The sequence below is a fragment of the Xyrauchen texanus genome, chromosome 15, assembly GCF_025860055.1.
Source record: "Xyrauchen texanus isolate HMW12.3.18 chromosome 15, RBS_HiC_50CHRs, whole genome shotgun sequence".
Taxonomy (NCBI): Eukaryota; Metazoa; Chordata; class Actinopteri; order Cypriniformes; family Catostomidae; genus Xyrauchen; species Xyrauchen texanus.
The window spans coordinates 16612451-16634525 of record NC_068290.1 but is presented as its reverse complement, the minus strand read 5'-3'; the positions used below and the strand labels follow the sequence as shown (position 1 = coordinate 16634525).

The 22075-nt window shown below is 38.2% G+C and overlaps 1 protein-coding gene across 2 annotated transcripts in view; it reads right to left on the bottom strand.

Annotated features, from left to right (window-relative positions):
* Positions 1-14404, bottom strand: part of LOC127655920 (chromodomain-helicase-DNA-binding protein 4-like) — a 43986-nt gene extending 29582 nt beyond the window's left edge. For both annotated transcript variants that reach the window (XM_052143989.1, XM_052143990.1), the window contains exons 1-14: positions 14118-14404; positions 13445-13517; positions 10003-10118; positions 9342-9605; positions 8102-8220; positions 7660-7964; positions 7372-7490; positions 7120-7243; positions 4505-4674; positions 4024-4272; positions 3609-3812; positions 796-1007; positions 570-701; positions 384-480 (exon numbers count right to left, since the gene is read on the bottom strand). In XM_052143989.1, coding sequence (XP_051999949.1) covers positions 384-480; positions 570-701; positions 796-1007; positions 3609-3812; positions 4024-4272; positions 4505-4674; positions 7120-7243; positions 7372-7490; positions 7660-7964; positions 8102-8220; positions 9342-9605; positions 10003-10118; positions 13445-13493 — 2160 coding nt within the window. In that variant the 5' untranslated portion in view covers positions 13494-13517; positions 14118-14404. The remainder of the gene's footprint in view (positions 1-383; positions 481-569; positions 702-795; positions 1008-3608; positions 3813-4023; positions 4273-4504; positions 4675-7119; positions 7244-7371; positions 7491-7659; positions 7965-8101; positions 8221-9341; positions 9606-10002; positions 10119-13444; positions 13518-14117) is intronic.
* Positions 14405-22075: the final 7671 nt, after the last annotated feature.

Genomic DNA, 22075 nt, shown 5'->3' with positions numbered 1-22075 from the left:
CAAAGAAATTATATTGGACACGTTATCAAGAAAAAAAAAAAGTCAACAAATTTTGGATTTGTATTCTAAACAGTAAGCAACATTATAAATCAACATGAAACCCAAACTGGAACCTCATTAGAGACGGATTTGAAACACTCAAGTTAACGGTCATGCACAAACAGTGCAATAATAGGACTTATCATGTAACACAAATTGATATAAGCTAACAACTCAATGAATGTACAATAAAGTATATTTATAATCAACATGTTTCTTGCATTGCATTATGAGATTGCCTAACTGCCTTTTTATATGCAAAGCTGCTTCAAATTTTGCCAAAACAAGGTATCATATATGGTATAATATAGGGGGCATGCAAGAGTTGTTCTTCTGTTACTTACATCCACCACAGGATTAGCAGGAGGCCGCTCTGTCTTCTTCACTTTCACCTTCTTCAGCTTTTTACCCGGTCTGCCCTCCTCTCCAAGCATCAGTTCCCTAACAAAGAGAAAGATTGAGCCAATATGCAGATAGATATTTTGCTGTAATCAGTATTTTTTGTTCTAAAGAGTCCTCTGTGCATATACCTGTGGTTCCAGTAATGCTGTTTGAAAGTCTCAAAGTCTGGGATGTCCATGTCTTCACACTCCCAGGTTGACTGATCATATTGCAAATCCCTCCATTTGATCAGATAGTGAACATTATTCTTCTTATCCACACTGACAGAGAGAAGGATAGAGAGATGAATGCCCAAATGGTTCAGATGATGTTATTTTCCATAGCAAATAGGCTTCAGTATCTGACAGCTCTCACCTGTGGTTCAAGATTCTGTGGATGAGGAGCCACTCGAGTTTTACTCCAAAGCGTCCATACCGATCCTCCATACGGGCATAGAAAGGATCTTTATTCTTCCTCTTACAGCTCTTATCCTCATCTCCCTCAGCACCTAGCTCCAGATTGGGGGGCTCCTCCATGTCTGTCTTCCGCTGGTAGTTACGGAACATTACTTGACAGTTCAGCTCCAACTACAGCAAAAGAGAGAGAGAGAGAGAGATAGAGAGAGAGATATAAAGACATATCTGACTGGAAGAATTTACTAGTAAACACATTAGGGCTGCACCATAATAGCAAAAATCATAACTGTCAATTATTGCCCTTGATATTGTAATCGCGATTATTAATTTTGATTAAAATATGAAATTACCTTGATGTCACAAAGTAAGCAACCGTGTGGTTCTTCAGATTTTAGTAGATTTCAGTTTTCAGATTTCAGATTTCAGCTCCAGTTTTGTTTAAGCATCTTTTAAGCATTATATTGAATTGTATGTTATATTGTAATAATGTTTGTTAAGGTAAGGCAAATTAAAATTATTTTAAATGGATATTTATGGTATAGAATAAATGAAATTATTGCTTAAATTATGGTATAGAATAAATTTAAATATTGCTTAAATTATTAGTCCATGTACAGTAAATAATATTGCATATTCAATATTCAAACTTATTAACAGCTGACTTAAATCGACCAAGTTACTGCGTTCAGTAAGCCCTCTAGTGGCGAGACAGGTGACCATTCATCCCGTTAGATCTTCGATGGTAATCTTGTACATGTAAGATCAACGTTAGATAATTTTTGGCCTCAGTGGTTGTATTTTGGAAATTAAAAACACTAATTTGCTATCGGAGTTAGTGCGATTTGTGAACATGTAAAATCTAGCAATACCAGCTGCGTGACAAATGGGTCTTATTAGTGCAGACTCGATAACAATAACAGCGATTCCTGAAATATGCTATTCATGCCATATTCTTTATGTTGGCTACACCTCCAAAACACAATTAGAACAGTTCAGCCGAATTACTTTATTGCTATTTTGTACAAATCAAATTCACATTGGCCTACTTACTAACATGACAAAACAAAACTGTAATAAACATTTTTATAAATTGTACATAGAAATCGAACAAAAACTCTCCCATTACAATGACTGCTGTCACTCGCTGCAGGTTTACACTTTTTGAGACCTGCATTTCGACGCAAGCTCATGATGCTCCACACAATGTTCTGCACTCTCACAAATGCTCTCATTAAAAACAAAGCTGTCTAATCAGCATAATAAATCAGTTATTCACACCCCGTCTGCGCCTTGATAGCACAGGATCGTTTTAGTTTTATCGTGTCGCTCATTTGCAGTGCATTTACGTTCAAAGCCTAGCTTTTTTGATTTTTATGCACATTGCTCAACGGACATGTTAGTGATTGGTTAGAATCCTCAACTGCTGCAAAAATGCGTTGTAAATAGAAACCGTTGATGCAACAGGAGCAGAAATAATTTTAAATGCTGTAATTGTCAGTTTTCACGATTACATAATCGCTGCAGATGTAATCGTAATCACAATTCGTTTTCCGATTAATTGCGCAACCCTAAAACACATCCACTGAAACAGATCTGTGTCTGAATGTATTTGTTATTGGCTTACAAGACATCTTTGTTTCTCTTCAGTTGTAGCAACTAATCAGAAAACCACTCCGTTAAACTAATACATCATATTCTTTTCGATTTTATGAGTCAACATTTAGCCTATAGTTATCCTCAAATTTGAATAGAATGGCAGTCAGTGAGTCTGTCTCCGTATAACCGTTAAATTTATATTGCACAAGAGCACGAATTTCTGTGGCTGAATGAACCGCATGCAGATCAAGTGCGCATTCAAATACAGTATAGCTATCAGACAGTAATTAGATAAAGATAATATATTAAGGTAGGAAAGTAGAATGTTTTTCTCATCGGTTCATTAGCCTATCTATTTTCTGCATTTAATTAAATACTAGCCTACTTCACTAATTTAATTAATTGTTGTCTGTCAAAGACATAAGAATATAACCTAAAAATAACCATTAAAAAAACTTGTATTTTACTTGTATGTATGTTATTTTAAGGTTCTCCTACAAAAACCTCCCTACATCATTCTTGGACGGTTAGTTTATAGTTACACAGCTAAAACCTAAAAATAACAATTAGAGAACATTCTGCATAAGTGCTTTTAATGTTGCCACAGAAAAGCCTGCCTACAGTGTTCTGGAAATGTTAGTTTATGGTTTAAAAAATATAACCTAAAGAGAATTGGTTCCCAAAGATTATCAAAATGGAAACCATATGCTAACGTTAGGGGAATGTTCTGTGTTTGCTGGGTCCTTGTCACAGACTATTCACCTCTGGCTTGCTCACTGGGGTTTTGTAAGACACCCTTTTATTCTCTGTAAAGCTGCCCTTTGTTTGTGAAAAGTAGGCCTATTACTCAAATAAAAAAACAATTGTTGAATTATAAACATTTTAACTGCTAATATAAGTTGACTATAACATATATATTGGACTTTACTGGGAAGAAAATATTGTAATTCTTACAATGTTAATTGAATACCACTGTCCTTTTTGAATTTGTTTGCTCACACACACACACACACACACACACACACACACACACACAATTACATATATATACACATACATACACACATTTTTTGGTGTGCCATCCTAACATTTTTCTGTTCCCCTCTGGCCACCCCATAAAAAATAAAATCCACTGAAGACAGTATGTACAGCATGTGTGATTTATTTGTGTGCTACCTGTAGTTCTTGGACCCAAGAACAGTGCCAGTAAGACATGTTGCACCACTTCACAAAGAACTCTCTCTCCTTTCGACCAATCATAGGAGGAGGATCTGGGGCATCGGCTGGGAGGTCCACAGGGCGGGGCACTGGCATAGGTGGAGGGGCTTCACCCCATCGCCAGGTCAGAACTTTCTGGACTTTGCCCTTTAGTGGAAGACTCTGAGAAGACAAAAAGAGTTGGAATTGAAAAAGACATAAAATCTTGAGAGTAAGGCATCTGATAAAGAAGGAACACTTCATGATAAAATCAGGCATTGAAGAGTGACCTATTCATGATGAATGAATGACAATTAATGTTAATTATAAATATTTCAGTATTATGCTAAACTAAATATAAAGGACACTTGCACAACAATACTATCTCTCTCACCAGGCAACGAGGGCAGATCCACTCTCCGTTGGGGATGTCTGGCAGGGGAGGATTGAGACAGTGTAAGTGGTAGGATGAGGGGCAGGTGTCACAGCACAACAGCTCTCCTCCATCTTTACACACCCGACAAAACTCCATGTGATGATCATCCTCCTCTTCTACATCTCCTTCATCCCTTCTTCCATCATCATTCTCCTCCTCCGCCTCAGAGCTCTCCTCCCGAGCCTCCCACTGAATTCCCTCCTTCTCCTGACAGGCATAACCAATGCATAATCAACACAAACTTCAGTCATTAAACATCAACGGAATAGTAAAAAGTAGTCAGGGCATGCACACAGACACACACACACACACACACACACACACACAGAATGTGGGTTTTACTCAATAACTCTACAATAGAAAAAGGACAGACATTTTATTCTGGACACAGGTTTGTGATAACATAAGGCATTGATTGAACGCAAGTAAGTGTACATACGCAGTGTGGGCAACTCCAGGTGCCCTCAGGGGCTCTTTCCATGTCAGGGTCTAGACACACCATGTGATAGGCTCGTGGACAGGTGTCACACAGAATGATCTCACCGCCCTGCTGACACACCTCACAGTAGTCCTGATGATCAGTCTCATAGCCATCAGCCTCTTCATCCACTGAGACAGAGGAGGGATAAGAAATGATACATTGTAATACAGAGGCTATAACAGCTGAATCTGACAATATAGGTGGATTGTGTAACTGTACTGTGTTTCACAGTATGATTCTTGCCAAGACCCTTCCAAGACTGCTCAATGTCCAACTTAGTATTGATGTATTAAACATAAATGTATTTCTACATGGAATAGCTCCGATGGCAGAAAAATACGTACTTTTATTACTAACTTTAAGTACGGGTCAGGAGACATGATTAATTGTGTAAAATTTAACACATTTTATATAATTAATCAAAATAAACATGTTAAAGTAGTTATAGCTGCAGGCCGGAGATCTCCAAATGGGGCCAACATTTTCAAAAGAGGGCAGGGTTAATCCAAAAGTGGTTGTGCCAAGTCCAAAAGGGGGCATTACTTCCACACATGGTTAGAGAAGAATTTAGCTGCAGGCAGAGCTCATCAACAAAATCTTCTAAAAGCCTCTAACCTAACCCTTTCCCTAACCGTGAGTGAAAATAACGCCCCCTTTTGGAAATTATGCAACCCCTTTTTTTTTAGTAACCCCACCCACTTATGGAGTAACTCCACCCTCTTTTGGAGGTCATGCCCCCCATTTGGATATATTCAGTCTGCAGGTAGGTTAGGGGCTCCCAATTTCATTGCTTATTTTCTTTTCTTTGGAGATCTGCCTGCAGTTACAGTGGCATGCAAAAGTTTGGGCACCCCTGATCAAATTTTCTGTTGCTGTGAATAGCTAAGCGAGCAAAAGATGGCCTGATTTCCAAAAGGCATAAAGTTAAAGATGACACATTTTTTTATATTTTATGACATTTTTTATATCCATCTTTTACAGTTTCAAAATAACAAAAAAGGAAAAGGGCTCTAAACAAAAGTTTGGGCACCCTGCATGGTCAGTATTTCGAAACACCCCCTGGCAAGTATCCCAGCTTGTAAAAGCTTTTTGTAGCCAGCTAAATGTCTTTCAATTCTTGTTTGGGGGATTTTCACCCATTCTTCCTTGCAAAAGTCTTCTAGTTCTGTGAAATTCTTGGGCCGTCTTGCATGCACTGCTCTTTTCAGGTCTATCCACAGATTTTCGATGATGTTTAGGTCCGGGGACTGTGAAAATCTTCAGCTTGTGCCTCTTGAGGTAGTCCATTGTGGTTTTTGAGGTGTGTTTAGGATCACTATCCTGTTGTAGAAGCAATCCTCTTTTCATCTTCAGCTTTTTTACAGATGGTGTGATGTTTGCTGGTATTTAATTGAATCCATTCTTTCCTATACCAGAGAAATATTCCCCTGTGCCACTGGCATCAACACAAGCCTAATGCATGATCGATCCACCCGGAGAGGTGTTCTTTTCATGAAATTCTGCACCCTTTTTCTTCAAACATACCTTTGCTCATTGCAGCCAAAAAGTTATATTTTAACTACATCAGACTGCAGGACTTGTTTCTAAAATGCATCAGGCTTGTTTATATGCTCATTTGCAAACTTCTGACGCTGAAATTTGTGGTGAGGACGCAGGAAAGGTTTTCTTCTCATGACTCTTCCATGAAAGTCATATTTGTGGAGGTGTCGCTGCACAGTAGAACAGTGCACCACTACTCCAGAGTCTACTAAAACTTTTGCAGTCAAACAGGGGGTTTAATTTGCCTTTCTAGCAATCCTACGAGGAGTACTCTCTGTAAGTTTTCTTGGTCTTCCAGACCTAAATTTGAACTCCACCGTTCCTGTTAACTGCCATTTCTTAATTACATTACGAACTGGGGAAACGGCTACCTGAAAACGCTTTGCTGTCTTCTTATAGCATTTCTCTGCTTTGTGGGCATCAATTATTTTAATTTTCAGAGTGCTAGGCAGCTGCTCATAGAATCCTATGGCTGCTGATTGTTGGGACAAGATTTGAGGAATCAGAGTATGTATAAAGCTTTCAAATTTGTATCACCTGGCCTTTTCAAATGATGACTGTGAACAAGCCATAGCCCTAACAAGCTAATCAAGGTCTGAGATCTTGGTAAAAGTTATCTGAGAGCTCAAATCTCTTAGGGTACCCAAACTTTTGCATGGTGCTCCTTTCCTTTTTTTCACTCTAATATTGTACAAAATAAAACTAATACATTAATATTGCTTAAAATTTTGAAAATAATTTTTAATCTTTAACTTCATTCTTTTTGGAGATCAGTTCTACTTCTACTCACTTAACTATTCACAGCAACAGAAATTTTGACCAGGGGTGCCCAAACTTTTGCATGCCACAGTATATCCTTCTCGATCACTCTGAAAAATGTATAACTAACTAACATTGTATTAGATAAACAAACAAACAAACAAAGTACAATTAGTCCGAGAGTTAGATAGGACTTTGATCCCACAGGGAAAATTTAAGAGTAACACACAGTAGTAAAATACACTTAACCTGAGTTTGTGCTCTCTGTGACTTACCTCTCTTCTTTTTCTTGGAGCTCTTGGATTTCTTACTTTTGGAGCGGCTGCCACGACTGTTAGAACCATCACTGACAGAGAAACTATCAAAATCGCTCTCACCATCATCATCACCCTCACCACTCTGAAAGGACAAAACAGGTTGTGTTGAATCACACAAGGAACAGATGTATAATATATAGCTGGTTTCTAATACTGCTTTGTATACAGTAGAAACAAACATGTGCAGGCATAAATGGAATGGATACATACAGAGGAACGTTTTCTCTTGAAGTTGCCCAGCTTAATCTTGAGTGGAGCCACTTTCTTCGCTTTAGACTTTTTGTCCTGGGGCTTTGGGGTGGGCTTGGACCTCCTACGTGCATTTGGGCCTAGAGCACATATATCCAAGACACAATGTTGGGTAGATTAAACATATATTTAACATATTATAAAATCTATCTTCATTCACTTCTCATTGTGTAGGACATAACTCTCTGATACTTTCACTTCAATCCACAATTAATTCACATTCATCTAAAAAAAATTACTTTCTCTGACCTTTGCCCTCTTTGGTCTTGGCTTTCCGCAGGGGGATTGCTGGGGGCTGTTGGGGTTGGGGTGGAAGGGCCAGTGCAGCAGGAGCTGCTGTTGGTGTGGGTGTGGCCACAGGTGTTGACCCTCCTCCATCCACCCTGGTCACCATACTCTCCACTGCAGCAGCTACATTGGCAGCTGCCAGGGCTGCGTTGGCGCTCGCCGAACCTCGCATGGGATTATTAGTGCTGAACTCTCGCCATTTAGCTCCCAAAACCATCATCATCTTTGATACAGCGATCTTAGGGTTTTTAGCAGCTATAAGAGGCCTAAACGAAAGAGGAAAAGACAAATACTCACTTCAGGCCAGCCACAAGAAAACCACAGGATATGTTTGGGTGTTTACATGAGGCAATAATAGAAATGGTACAAACCAGGAAGACAAAAAAAATCTGCATTGTTCTACCTGACAAACTGGCTGAAAGCTTTGTAATTGGTGAGAGAGGTGTAGTCCTCCTGGGTAAAGGTGTAGTCAATGTCTTTCATTCCCCAGTCTGCTAATAGCTGAGAGGAGGACTTGGGCTCCTGTAAAGGAAGAGGCTGACAGATGAATAACACAATCATAAGGGTAACCATGGATATTTGACATCATCTGACTTGTACTTTATCCAAAACCTGACTGAAAACACAGACAGGGTTAGACATTAGAGCTGGGCAATAGGACAATGTATTTGGATATCGACAATGTCCTGATGTCGATTGTGACACTCATTGACAGAATATGACTGAAAATATTGTGAAATTACAAAATAAAGGATCTGGGAAATGCAGGTAGTCTATATCATGAGCATGGCGGTAATTTTGCTCATCTACCTGCCACTGTGGTGGGCTAACTGCTTACACGTGACTAGAAATGTTGTTAGACTTGAAGAAACACCGTATTATATTTTTAAAAACAGACGTCAGAAAAGCCGTCAATGCGCATCTCTGAGGTGCCATTTGTTCAGAGGCATGCAGCGGGATTGTGTCTCTTGGAACAAGTGCATGTAAAGAGTTATCATTCTTACTTTTCTGTTTCAGTCATCTGAAAACTGTTTGCAAGAATAGTGTTGTCTATGAGAATGCTGCAAATGGCTTCAGACCATCTCAAGAGGTGCTCAATGTTTAGTTCATTTTATTTCCACGGAGCAGTTTCAGCTTAACATGCATTGTGAACGCAACTCTACCGGTTCACTTTTGGCCTCCACATGTATGTACAACTTAAACAAGCTCAACTTGAACCTACATTTTATTTATATTTTAATAGTTATTATTATTACTACTATGATTCAGTTTATAATTGTCTTTAGATCTTAATTTGTATAAGAAAAGTTAAACCTGTTGTAGATGGATACTTGGATGGCAAATGGAAGGGTGGTTATATACAATTTTTGACCACTGCTTCTTCGTTTCATTAGAAGTGCAATTTTTGTGTTTCAATAAATACATTTAATTTTTAAAGCAAAATCAATAAAGCAAGAATATTCAACAATACCTCAGAATGGGAGGTTGACCATGTATTCGGATATCACGCTATTTTTTTTTTATAAAAACATGGTGAACATATTTCTGGCATATCGCCCAGGCCTATTGGATTTGTTTCACAAATTCTTTTGTGGTTAGGAGGTTCAAGGTTTAACAGCGACCTCCCATCTGCTACTCCTTACCTGCCCATCATCATCGTCATCATCATCGTCATCCTCCTCAGGCTCTGGATCTTTACGTTTGCTTTTTCCTCCAGATGAGCTGCCAGCCTTCTCTCCTGCTGAACCCTTCTTTCTCTCCTTAGAAGAGCTTGATCTCTTTTTCTTCTTCTTGCTAGGTGCATAATCACTTCCTTCACTCTCAGATCGCATCACTCTGTCCTCTTCTTCTTCTTCTCCAACCAATCTGATCGCTTCCATCACTTCAGGAGAGCTGACAGGAACTTCCTACACCACAGAAAGCATGCAAGGAAAAATGACATGTATAAGATCCTTTAAATTCACTGCTTGATCCTAATATCACATATAACAGTTCCAAACATGCCTAACCCTTCGGAAAAGACCAGCCTAACCAGCAAGCAATTCCCAGGTAGTGTAGGCTGATTAGTGCTGGTTTGATCTAGCTGGTGGCTAGTTTTATCTCCCATATCTAAAACATTTTTTATAAACAGACAGAGGAAAACAGATTCCATTTGAGCTTTACACCCCTGAGCTGTTTTATACATTCTGGCACTGTTTTACAGCAAATACTTTAGTTTTGAGAGAAATTTCAAGGTCCATTCCACAGGTGTGAAAAGTCATATAAAATCCTGGACCATATGCACCCTAGAGGTGCTCCACTAACCTCTCTGAGGGCTTTCTGTCGTTTGCTGCTCCTACTTTCACGGCTTTTCTTTGCCTTCTTCTTCTTTTTAGATTTGGGAGCCTCTATCTCTGATATCGGTTCATCTGCATCTTCATCTGTCCAAAACACAGACCAGCATGGGCATCAATCATAACATCACAAAAAAAATCAAAGCGGAAGTGTGCTCTTAAAGGGTTACTTCACCCAAAAATGAAAATTCTGTTGTCATTTATTCGCCCTCATGTCATTCAAAACGTGTATGCTTTGCTTTCTTACATGAAATACAAGAGGAGAAATTTTGTGTTAATGCTGCATTTTCCAAAACAATAAAAAGTGAACGTGATTGCATATGTCAGTGCTCGTTCTGGAAAAGAGACTTTAAAGGGGCTTTCACACTGGGCACATTTGCTGTGGTCCGATTCCGAGTGCAATTGTTCCTGGTGCCCCCCGCAGCATTGGTCTGGTTTCACACTCACTTAATTCTATCAAATGGCGGTCTATTTGCGTTCATCTTCCATCATCACAAACACACATGGTGAACAAAATGCGACTCATCATACTTTTTTTTTTTTTGGTGCCATTACGCACAGCAGAGTGAACGACAACTGCGTATAAATGCACGTAGGCATAAAGGGAAGGCGGCTTGCTGCTACTCACAAACGGAGTTTGAGTAGACAGCTGATTGCAAGGAATTCATTTGCATCTTTGTTTACAATGCACACTTACGCTCGTGTCCAAGGTGAAGTTATCACCACTGTCATCTCCTCACAACTGTCCCACACGACTCCACATGCCGAAGTGTCCTTGGGCAAGACACTGAACCATTGAAGTTGCTCACAATGGCAGGCTAGCGCCTTGCATGGCAGCTCTGCCGCCATTGGTGTATTAGTGTATGTGTGAATGGGACACAGTTTAAAGCGTTTTGGTAACCTCTAAGGTTAAAAAAGCGCTATATAAGTGCAGACCATTTACCTTTTTTAATTTTATATAATAGTATTTATAAGGAAGGAAGGAAGGTAGGTAGATAGGTAGATAAGAGTTGCTTTCACATTCACGCGAATCACGCTACAGTTCTATTGCAACCGAAATCAGACCACCTCCTACAGGTAGTCTCGGGTTTGGTACCACAGTGCGCACCCCGGTCAGCATGACAGCTTTCACATTACCCATTTTTAATGTGAACCATGCTCTGTTTCCAAACTAATTTGCCAGTGTAAAAGCACCATAAAAGACTCTGAGAGAGCTAAATGATGGAGAAAAATTGCAGCACTTTTAGTAGCCTACAAATGTACAATACAAGTTTAATTTAAATGCCTTTCCCTTGTGAAAAACACTATTTACTACCAAAAAAATTACACTAATTCAAGGAGAAATACACAATTTCATGCAGTGTTCATGTTAAAAATCCACTTTAAAACAAATAAAAACAGTAGTACAACCTTTACTGAGAGAGGGGCCTCGGAATGCCAGATAATTGTTTGTGAGATGTACTATTATTAATACATTATATACTGTCTACAAATTGATGAGACATATTTTAAATGGAAACTCAGTTCATTGAGCTTTAAATGCATAAAAGGCTTAAAGGGATAGTTCACCCAAAAATTATCTCATTATTTACTCACCCTCATGCCATCCAAGATGTATATGACTTTTTTCCTTCTGCTGAACAAAGATTTTTAGAAGAATATTTCAGCTCTGTAGGTCCTTAAAATGGAAGTAAATGGTGCTCCAAAAGTCTAGTTATTTTGATATGATACATGTCGATGATAAACAGATCAAAATTTAAGTCCTTTTTTTACTCTAATTATCCACTTTCACATGTCAAAGTGAAATTAAACAGGCACCACTTGTGGCTTTCTGATGTAAAAGTGAAAGTGGAGATTTAGAGTAAAAAATATATATATTGTATCCGTTTTATCCCACATCAATCACATCTTTTCTGAAAATATAGATTTAACCACTGGAGTCATATGGATTACTTTTATGTTTCCTTTAAATTATTTTTGGAGCTACAAACATCTGATCACCATTCACTTGTCATTGTATGGACTTAAAATAAATTGTTCAGCAGAAGAAAGAATGGCATACACATCTGGGATGGTACGAGGGTGAGTAAATGATGAGAGAATTTTCATTTTTGGATGAATTTACCCTTTAAGCTCAATTATGATGGGGGATGCTTGATAATGTCTTGATTGTCCTTCTCTATGCAGCTTCATTTTTTGGCAAAATTGTTTATTGAAGATTGATAGAAATTTGGTTCTTCCTGGTGGTTGTATTAAAGCGGTTTTCATTTTGAGCATATTAGGAGGCATTCACACCAAATGCCTCCATCCGCGCTTTTGTTTTTTAATTTTATTTAGAAAGTGTCTCAAGCTGGAGCCCCTCTGGAAGTCCTTTATTTAAAGCTGGAATGTCAAAAAAAAAAGTTGAAAAAAATCTCCTTTTACATTCCATGGAAGAAAGAAACTCATGGGTTTATAACAACATCAGTCTGAGTAAAGTAAATTCTTCATTTTTGGGTGACCTTAAATATTACCTTTAACATAGTGATTACAGGTAATATACAGTACAGTAGCAAATCAATTTAGATCCAATGACATTGCTTAACAGTTTTTTAAAGCCTGTAGAAATATTTTATATTTGTGCATTCCTGTCTAAGATCTGAGTGTACTGTCCAAATATGTCAGCAGCAGACCGAACTGGGGCATAAGACTCTTGCTTTTGAAATCATTCATTCATTATAAGCTCTCTGCTGATAGGCTGCACTACAGAACCAACGCCATTACCCAAAGCAGCCAGAAGAGGAACGCAAAGCAAAGGGGTTTGACACACTATGCTAAACAATGTTTCGCATGACATAAACTTTATAGTACAAAAACGAGCATTTATTAGATCTTGAGGTTTAGAAGGGGTCACTAAAACGGTTTATCTTTTTATTTTAATAGCAGCTGTTTTCACAAGGGATTGAATCAGGAAGTGAACGCACTTTTGCATGCAACTAGCTGCTGCTGCTGTATTACGAACTGATCTTTAGAAGATGTGGCTTTATTTATGAGGGAAATATCTTGCAGTAACGCGTGGCTAAACAAGCAAGAGACAGGCTGTTATTAAATGACAGCAAGCTTTCTCTTAACAGAAATGCTGCTGTTTTGTCCCCAAGTACTCTCTTAAGAAAAGCAGCAGTTAATGTGCATGTTTTGGCTTATTTGGGGAGGTTATCCAATTCAGTTAAATTCAAGTTTATTTATAAAACACAATTTAAAACAACACGTGTTGACCAATGTGCTGTACAGCAGCCGATTTACACACATAAAGCATAGTAAAATATTATTTAAAAGACACCGATACAAAATATGTAATATGATGTGGTTAATGCGGGTCCAGATTTGGCTCAGGACAGCAAGTTGTGCAGCTAACCCAAAGTAGCTCAGCTTACCATCTCTCATGGATCCAAAATGGTCCTTGTCTTCTTCACTCCCCGACATAATGCTCCAGGAAATGTCCGGACACTTGATAAAACAGAAATCAAAACAATATATGATCTGTTTTATAGCTGGACATCATGTTGACAGAGAGAAGTGACACTGCAGGGTAACTGTTTAAACCCTAAATAAAACACTTAATGATGATGACCTTTCGAAACTACAACATCATACAGCCTGTAGCATTGAAAAGAGTTGGAAGTAATCGTGCCGTTTCGGCCTTTTTCGTCAACATTATCGCTCGGTCCGCGCGAGAGAAACTTAGCTGTCAATCAAGTTAGCAACGTTAGCAAACAGAGTCAAGAGATCCGGCTGCGGGGAAAATGGCAGCCGGTTGGATGAGTTGAGTTAAAGCGCTTATCTGCCTTTATTTTTGCCGCATTTGGCCCTTTACAACTTTCCTACTGTACAAATCGCACCGGAGGTCGCGAGGCCCCCGTAAAACACCATATGGCGCTTTACAAAGCGATGTGACATGCGTTAAATAGATTTAAGTTATCAATAATATCAATTAGTTTTTTTATTTGTAATATATGGCGCAAAACGTCAGCGAGAAATACAAGTTTATATCTTTTAGCGCAGGCGGTCTTGAAAATGGTCGGAGGTGGGTGGGTAGAATTGACTTACAGGTCAGTCCAAGGTGTAGAGAGTCCACGATATGATCAGCTATAGTCTGACGCGAATCCCTATGGTTATATCTATCACAAAGAAATAAAAAAGGTGAAAATCTTCGGGCTACGTCGTTAACTCTTCTCCTCTATCTCCAGCGTCAGTGACCAGAAGCGAACATCCTCACATACACAAAGAAATCCAGGAGGGGGCATCCCATAATAATCCTAGGCACGCTACCCCCTCCCTACAACACTCACCCAACTCTGCATAGTTACCTCGCAACCTACAGACCATAATAATCACCCCCCTCACACACACACACACACTCACTCACTCACTACCAGCAAGTACACACTGCCTTCCCCTTTCTTAGTCCCTGCCCCCTTAGCAACCACGTTGCTATGGAGACACTGCCCCCACCCGCCCTCTGACATCCCATAATAGTCATAGGCAGACCGCTCTGACATCCCATAATAAACACAACTTCTAAAAGAAAGGGAAGAGAAAAACAACAACACCAGTCACATGGTCTCCAGGGAAACCCCAGGCCGCTGGCGACAGACCATAATAATCTAGGCTGTCTGTCCACCTGGCTGGGTTTTTGGTGCACCGATTGAGGGACAAAATGCATACAAGCACCTGGCTGGATGTCAGGCAATGTAGTAGAGCAAGTAGCGCAAACGACTCTGGCTATCTGTCAAATGGCACAGACCTACAAGACTGACACTTTTAAACAGTTTAAAAGGTGACGAAATGTCAGAGCAACTCCTGTAATGAGTCTGTGTTGGAAGCAGTGTGAATAGGTTCTGCTGTGATAATTCCAAAACAGAATCACACACTCTACGCCTGGTTTCAGTGACTTACACTTACCTACATATAACAGGTAATGGAGACTTATTAGTACTAAGAAATTCAACCAAATGATAAGTGTAGAGAAATTGTGAGGCAGATATCACTGAGATCTATGTATGAAATGTTACTTCATTGCTGGCGCAACCGATAGACTTGCATATTTACATCCATCCAGCATCTCACAGGAGGCCATCAAAAGAGAAATAGTTGTGGTTCTTATTGGATGAACTTGGTATTCACAAAGACAAATAAACGAAACTGGGTTTCATTATGTCTTCTGCCTTTGCTCAAATCCGATAGGACTGACCATAATCCCCAGAGACAAAAGATTTTAGTCCACTGACATGCTGGAGCAAGTTTGACACATCATCAGTTTAAGGGCAGTGCTGATATGCCTCAGTCCTGGCAAAAATGTATGCATTGTGGAATTATGCACTGTGTTTTCTGGATGAAACACCTGCAAATTCAGGCTTAAGTGCATTCAGTGTGAGCAAATAGTTGTTGTTTTTTCTCTCCACTTTGGAATTCCCAATGCGCTCTAACTCATTGTGGTGGCGTAGTGCCTCAATTCAGGTGGCGGAGGACGAATCTGTAGTTGGTATACATTATAGTTATAATTACAGTTATTATAATTACAGTTATAATCGAGATAAAGCAGTATTTTAAACAGTCGAGCTACAGTCTTCATCTCTCTGTCCAAGTATAAGAACACAATGCAAAATAAAATATTTGAAAGAAGCTCATTAGCTGAGGAAGTGTTAAATAAATGGCACAACTCACCTCTGTCTTGCAGGGCATGCCCACAAAGGTGAGATCAATGGCGTTTTCTCAAAGGAGTGTTGTACGTATATCAGATTTATGAATGGATTTAGCCAGATAACAAAATAAATGATAAATTTAACTGAAATATGAATTTACACTGGACTAACAAAAACTCTGCCTCCTCATTTCAAAAGTCCACCAAATGCCTACCCTAGATGTCTAGATGCTGGATAAAGCCAAGCTACAAACACATCATGTAGATCTGTTTGCCCAGTTTGGTATGATTTCAAGTCAAGTCAAGTAATTTTTATTTGTATAGCGTCTTTCACAACACACATAGTTTTAAAGCAGCTTTACAGAAAATCATGCATTAACAGAAACTGTAATATATATAATGTCTTAGAGTCATAATTTCAGTTGGACTAAAGTGTTTACATGGCATTTAAATATGAAAAATTATTGTTTTATTTAGACTGATATCACACTTTTAAAATGCATGTAAATTTACTGACTGCTCCCAACTGGACAGTGTGTATATTCAGATGTTTTATAAGGTAGTCTGCTGTCTTAAAGGAATCATTCACCCAAAAATGAAAATTCTCACATAATTTACTTACCCTCATGCCATCCCTGATGTGTTTGACTTTCTTTTTCTGCTGAACACAAATTAAGATTTTTAGAAAAATATCTCAGCTCTGTAGGTCCTCACAATGCAAGTACTTGGTGACCAAAACTGTGGAGCTCCAAAAAGCACATAAAGGCAACATAAAACTAACCCATAAGACTCCAGTGGTTAATTCCATATCTTTAAGAGCAATACGATAGGTGAGAAACAGATAAATATTTAAGCCTTTTTTTTTTTTTTTTTTACTATAAATTCTCCTCCCTGCCCAGTACATTTACATTTATGCATTTGGCAGACACTTTTATCCAAAGCAAATTACAGTGCTCTTATTACAGGGCCAATCCCCCCAGAGCAACCTGGAGTTAAGTGCCTTGCTCAAGGACACAATGGTGGTGGCTGTGGGGATCGAACCAGCAACCTTCTGATTAACAGTTATGTGCTTTAGCCCACTACGCCACCACCACTCCACATAGGTGGTGATATGCACAAAGAATGTGAATCGACAAAAACAAAAGAAGTAAAATGTGGAAGTGAAAGTGGAGATGTATAGATAAAAGAATTTAGGCCAAGTTCAGAATGGCGTACTGCCATACTATTACTATTTCTGCCATAGACAGACATGGCAGAATTAGTAAGAGTAGTATGGGTAGTATGCCATTCTGAACTCAGCTAATGTCTTATGGATTACTTCTATGCTGCTATTATATTCTTTTTGGACCTTAAAAGTTCTGGCCACCATTCACTTGCATTATGTGGACCAACAGAGCTGAGATATTCTTCTAAAAATATTTGTTTGTGTTCAGCAGAAGAAAGAAAGTCATACACATCTGGGATGACATGAGGGTGAGTAAATGATGAGAGACTTTAAATTTTTGGGTGAACTAATTCTTTAATAGGTCTTATTCCTTACATAGACTACTAACATCTTTTGTTAAATTCTTTAAACACTGAAGCTAGCTCTTTCTATGTCTCATGTAGGAACGTTTGATTTAGGTTTCACTTATTTTGTTATCTACTGAATTACTTACTGTATGTGTCTTATTCACTAGCCTGTGACATGACTTCTGTCCTATTTCACATCACAATGTTTCATATCTCCTTTTCAACACTGAAATGCATGTAAGCGCGCACACACACACACACACACACACACACACACACACACACACACACACGTATAACACTTATGCACACTCTTCTGCTTAGAGCAGATCAGTCACCATGGAGATTGGGTTATAGGGGGGTTGAGGGTGGGAGGCTTAGGTACAGTCACCAATCATGACAGACCTGGTTTGGGTGTCAACCTGCAGCCCCCAGCCCCCACCACCACACTTCACTTCCTCCGACATCCGACATAGTATTCTATTGAAGATCAAAGGAACGTTTGCTCTGAAGCAGACCCAGTTTAAAATGTGGTGTCTGTGTGCCTTTGCTAGTAAAAGTCCAAATAAATGCCAGATTTTTTCAGGTGATAACACATATCTACCCTCCAGCATGCACAAATACACATACACTAAAATCACCTTCCTGTTATCAAAGGAGCAGTGAGGACATCCAGTGGTGATGTGGATGGATGAGACCAGTGCACTACAGCTCTCGTAAACAAAGAAATACAAAATTCCAACATGAAGATTTCATTTTTGTTCCTATAGACCAGAAAAGAGCAGTTATCACCTCAACATAAAACATGCAAACACATTTAAGAACACAATTAGACAATGTCACTTTTGCATTTATTTAGTCATTACAGAACACAGTGAATGTGCTTTGATTTAGGGGATATTTGGTTGGGTGGGTGGGATTGGTTGTGTGTTGGAGGAATTGGTTTATTATAGGGATGTCATTTCTATCCCATAATATCCTCTCAGTGGTCCACAGTAACGCAGGGCAAGCGTTATAGAATGAGGCCAAGTCTTCCAATAATAATCAGTGTGTGCTGTCCTATTGTGCTCTTGCAGCACAGATGCATGCATATGCATTTTCCACCTGTACACTTTCTGAGATGCATATTTGAATATTGTATAAATGTGTATATCTATATGTATGATCTTGTGTATGTGATTAAATATTTAAGTGTATTTGTATGATGATTAACCACATTAGGAAAAAAGTGTCTGCATCTTCCTGCTCCTAAGATTAAATTATCACACATTTACAGTAACTAGATACACGATTCTAATGTTTCAGTATATATATATATTCTCCAAAAATAAATGTAAGATTTAGACATTTAAATTTCAAAACAAAACTCAAAACAAAATAAAATAAAAACATACCTATTTTAAGATTTATTCATTTAATTTAGTTAAACATTACAATTCAGTTTGATGGAATTTTGTTATTAAATTGAAAATCGTAAATCTTAAAAATAGGCTCAAATATTGTTTGAGCATTTTAGGGACTGAATATCTGAGAACATTAGTGAAAATGCTTACATTTCTTATTTTTTGGTATGCCCAACTTTTGTTTTAATGACAACATGTAATTGAGCTGGGATGGTCTCCACAAGTTTGTGAACGTTACAAAGGGCATCTTGTGTGCTTCCAAAGGAAGCAAGGAAATCTGACCTTTTGTTAACATGATCAGTGTCACATTTTTGCTTATTTGATTAATGGCCGAGAAGTAGTGCAGAATCATTTACCTCAATTTTTTCTTTAAATATTTTTTAAATCCTAATATATTCTGTTTATTTCTACATTTAAATTAGATTTTGAATAGTTAATGTGGTTTTGGGTATTTGGGACCCCACTGTTTACATATACATAGGCTTATCAGTTTTACTCCATCATATAATCTCCAGATAATCTGGATTTCTCATATAATTAGTATCAGCTTTAAACTGTCAGAGTAATTCTTGGGTCACAGAGAGTGCAGCACAGGTGTTCACCTGAACCCTATGTTAAATCACACAAAACAACTGCAATTAGCCACTTCGACATCTCAAATAAAAGTGTATAACAGATTCCAACAGATGGGACACTAGATTTCAAAAGAAAAGATTTTATTTACGAGCGAGGGGTTAGCGGATGGAGAGATGAGAAGAGAGGCTCCGGACATGACATAGGGGTGCAGGTCGCCATGGCATTGCCGAGGGAGACAGTGCAAGACGTCACTACGAAGGACGGCAGGACACAAAGAGAGAATACGACAAAAAGAGAAGTGAAATAGTGCAAGAGAGAGAGATAGGGGGCACTGCTCAAATGGAGAGAAAGGCAGTGAATCTGTTAAGGGGCACAGTTATTTATTTGCTTGCTGAGGTGCAGAGGGTTCATGCAGACTGACATAGAGATATATTTAAGTAAATGAAAGTTTCTAACATTTTCACAAGATGTACAGCTGGACACATACAAAGAAAATAACATTATGTATACATCTATAAAGACAAAAATTAAAAGTTACAAGAATATCAAATACTTACAGCCTTAGTCACCATTCATGGAAAAAATATGTAGTGAAAGTGAATGGTGACTGATGTTATCACTCCCTAATATTGTCCCAAACATCTTCTTTTGTGTTCTGTGGAAAAAAGAAAGTCATAAGGGTTTGGAATAGTCTTGCAATGCCAGTCCTTTAATGTAAACACCAAAGACTGGGCGTGCCATCTGAGGCTGAGATTAGGTTTGGAATGACGTGACAGTGAGTAAATGAGGACAGAATTTAAATTTTTGGGTGAACTAACCCTTTAACTCAGTTATTGAACCATTTGAAAGCAACAAATTTCTGGATTTTACAAATTAATTCAGTTATTAATAGTGCTTTATAGTGCTTGTAATGCACTGTGAAATCCTCAAAATAGAAACATTGTCTCTAAAGGTCAATTAATGTATTTATTTTACCCTAAATTGCTTTAAAAAAAAAATGTATACTGAGCCACAAATCTTGTATATAGAGCCATGAAATCCATGATATTGTCCTGTATTCTCTCTGTCTCACTCACTCTCTCTCTCTCTCTCTCTCTTCTCTCTCTGGTGATTTATATGCCTCAGTTCTAATATTTGTCAGCACTGTGTTTTCTCCTCCTTGTCTAAATGTCATCCCTTCTTAGAAGACAATATGGAAAGAGAGAGAAAGGGTGAGCAGGGCAGAGGGAGGAAAGAAAGGGGGAGGGGGGACACTCGTAAAAAGAGCAACAAAGTTTGGGAAAATTAAACATTAGGTAAGACACGTTCACACAGGCCCGTTTTGGGACAGGTTGGTGCACCCTTCCCCTGCTGTCTTCTATCTATCATGTTATTTATTGTTAAGGCACATATTTCTCTTTCAATTTCCGCTGGCTTTCAAGCAGAAGTCTTTTGTGAGGGTCTCAGGATTTAAGGGCAACATTTTCTGATGCACCCTTCACTGATACTAGGTAACAGTTGCTCAAGTCACATGCATTCAAAAAAGAAATTGCCTCCCTCTGTCCCTCTGTCCCTCTGCCCCTTACTCTTTCTCTCTTTCCCTTACACTTTTGCAGATGTATGCATTTAGACAGTGATTTGGCACTTGTCTTTTGGTCACTTGCCTTCTTTTTGACGCACATCCAAATACAAACACACACTCAAGTGCGTTAGTAGTTGTATAATCCCATGAGTTGAGGGCAAGACTCAGCAGTCGTCATTAAGGAGAGGTTACATATTACGTTCAGAGCTCATCCCTCAATGTTAATGTACTATGTTAATGAACCTACACCACTCCCCTCCCTCATTTGTTCAATCCTCCCACCCTTTATCCATCCTTCCTTTATAACCCCACAACCATCACTTGATCCACACTTATCTGTTTTTGGTTTTGTTTTTTACAATTTGATTGCTTTCTTTTTGGAGGACAAATTGGATTATGAATTGAAATTGCATCTTTTTCCCCACTAAACTGACATCTGAGTGGAATTGAAGTGCTTTGTTAGGATAACATACCATCATCTCAATATTTTTCAGCTCAACGTTTTTTGGCTTTTTTTGTTCATTGGGACCAGGGGTAACTTTTTATAAGATAGTCATATTTTTAATTTTTTTCAGGCAGTAATGGGATATTATCAAGGGATTATCAAGGGCGTGTAAAAATTTAGCTTTATAATTAATACATTCATTATCCTATCCTGGTTATTTTTATTTTATTATTTTTCAATTTGGATGAACATGACATAAAATGAATATCTCTCTCTCTGTGACAATAAGATTACAGCTTAGAGGCATTTTATCTTCAAAACAGAAGTGGAAATAATTCCAATAGATTAAACTGATGATAAATTGGGATTAAGAGATCTACTTGTTTTGACATCGACAGGAACATTTTGGACCCTTTTTGGACTTCAAAGTGGTAAACATTTATTACCCCTCTTTTGCCTTTTTTAGCTATTGACTGACTGAGATTTACTAGATATAAAACTGTTTGGAATACCTGGATAACCATCTTTAGATTATGTGTTCTGCTCATTAGGCAAAACAAATATATTCTGCTGAAAGAACTGTGCTGTAGTCATAATCTCTGAATATTTGATGAATATTTTATGCCAAACATTTTTACATAAAAAAAATTGTATGACTGGTTCATAATTGATGTCTAACTAATTGTTAATTAAAATCAGTATATAATATTATGTAATTTTTATTCTAGCATTTAATAATTTACAATGTAATTTAATTTCCTTTTTATTGATTTTGACAGATATGAGGGGAACAACCCCAATGTAACAAGGACATCAGTAAGATTGACAAAAACAACAAACAAAAAAAAACAGACAGACAGATAAACA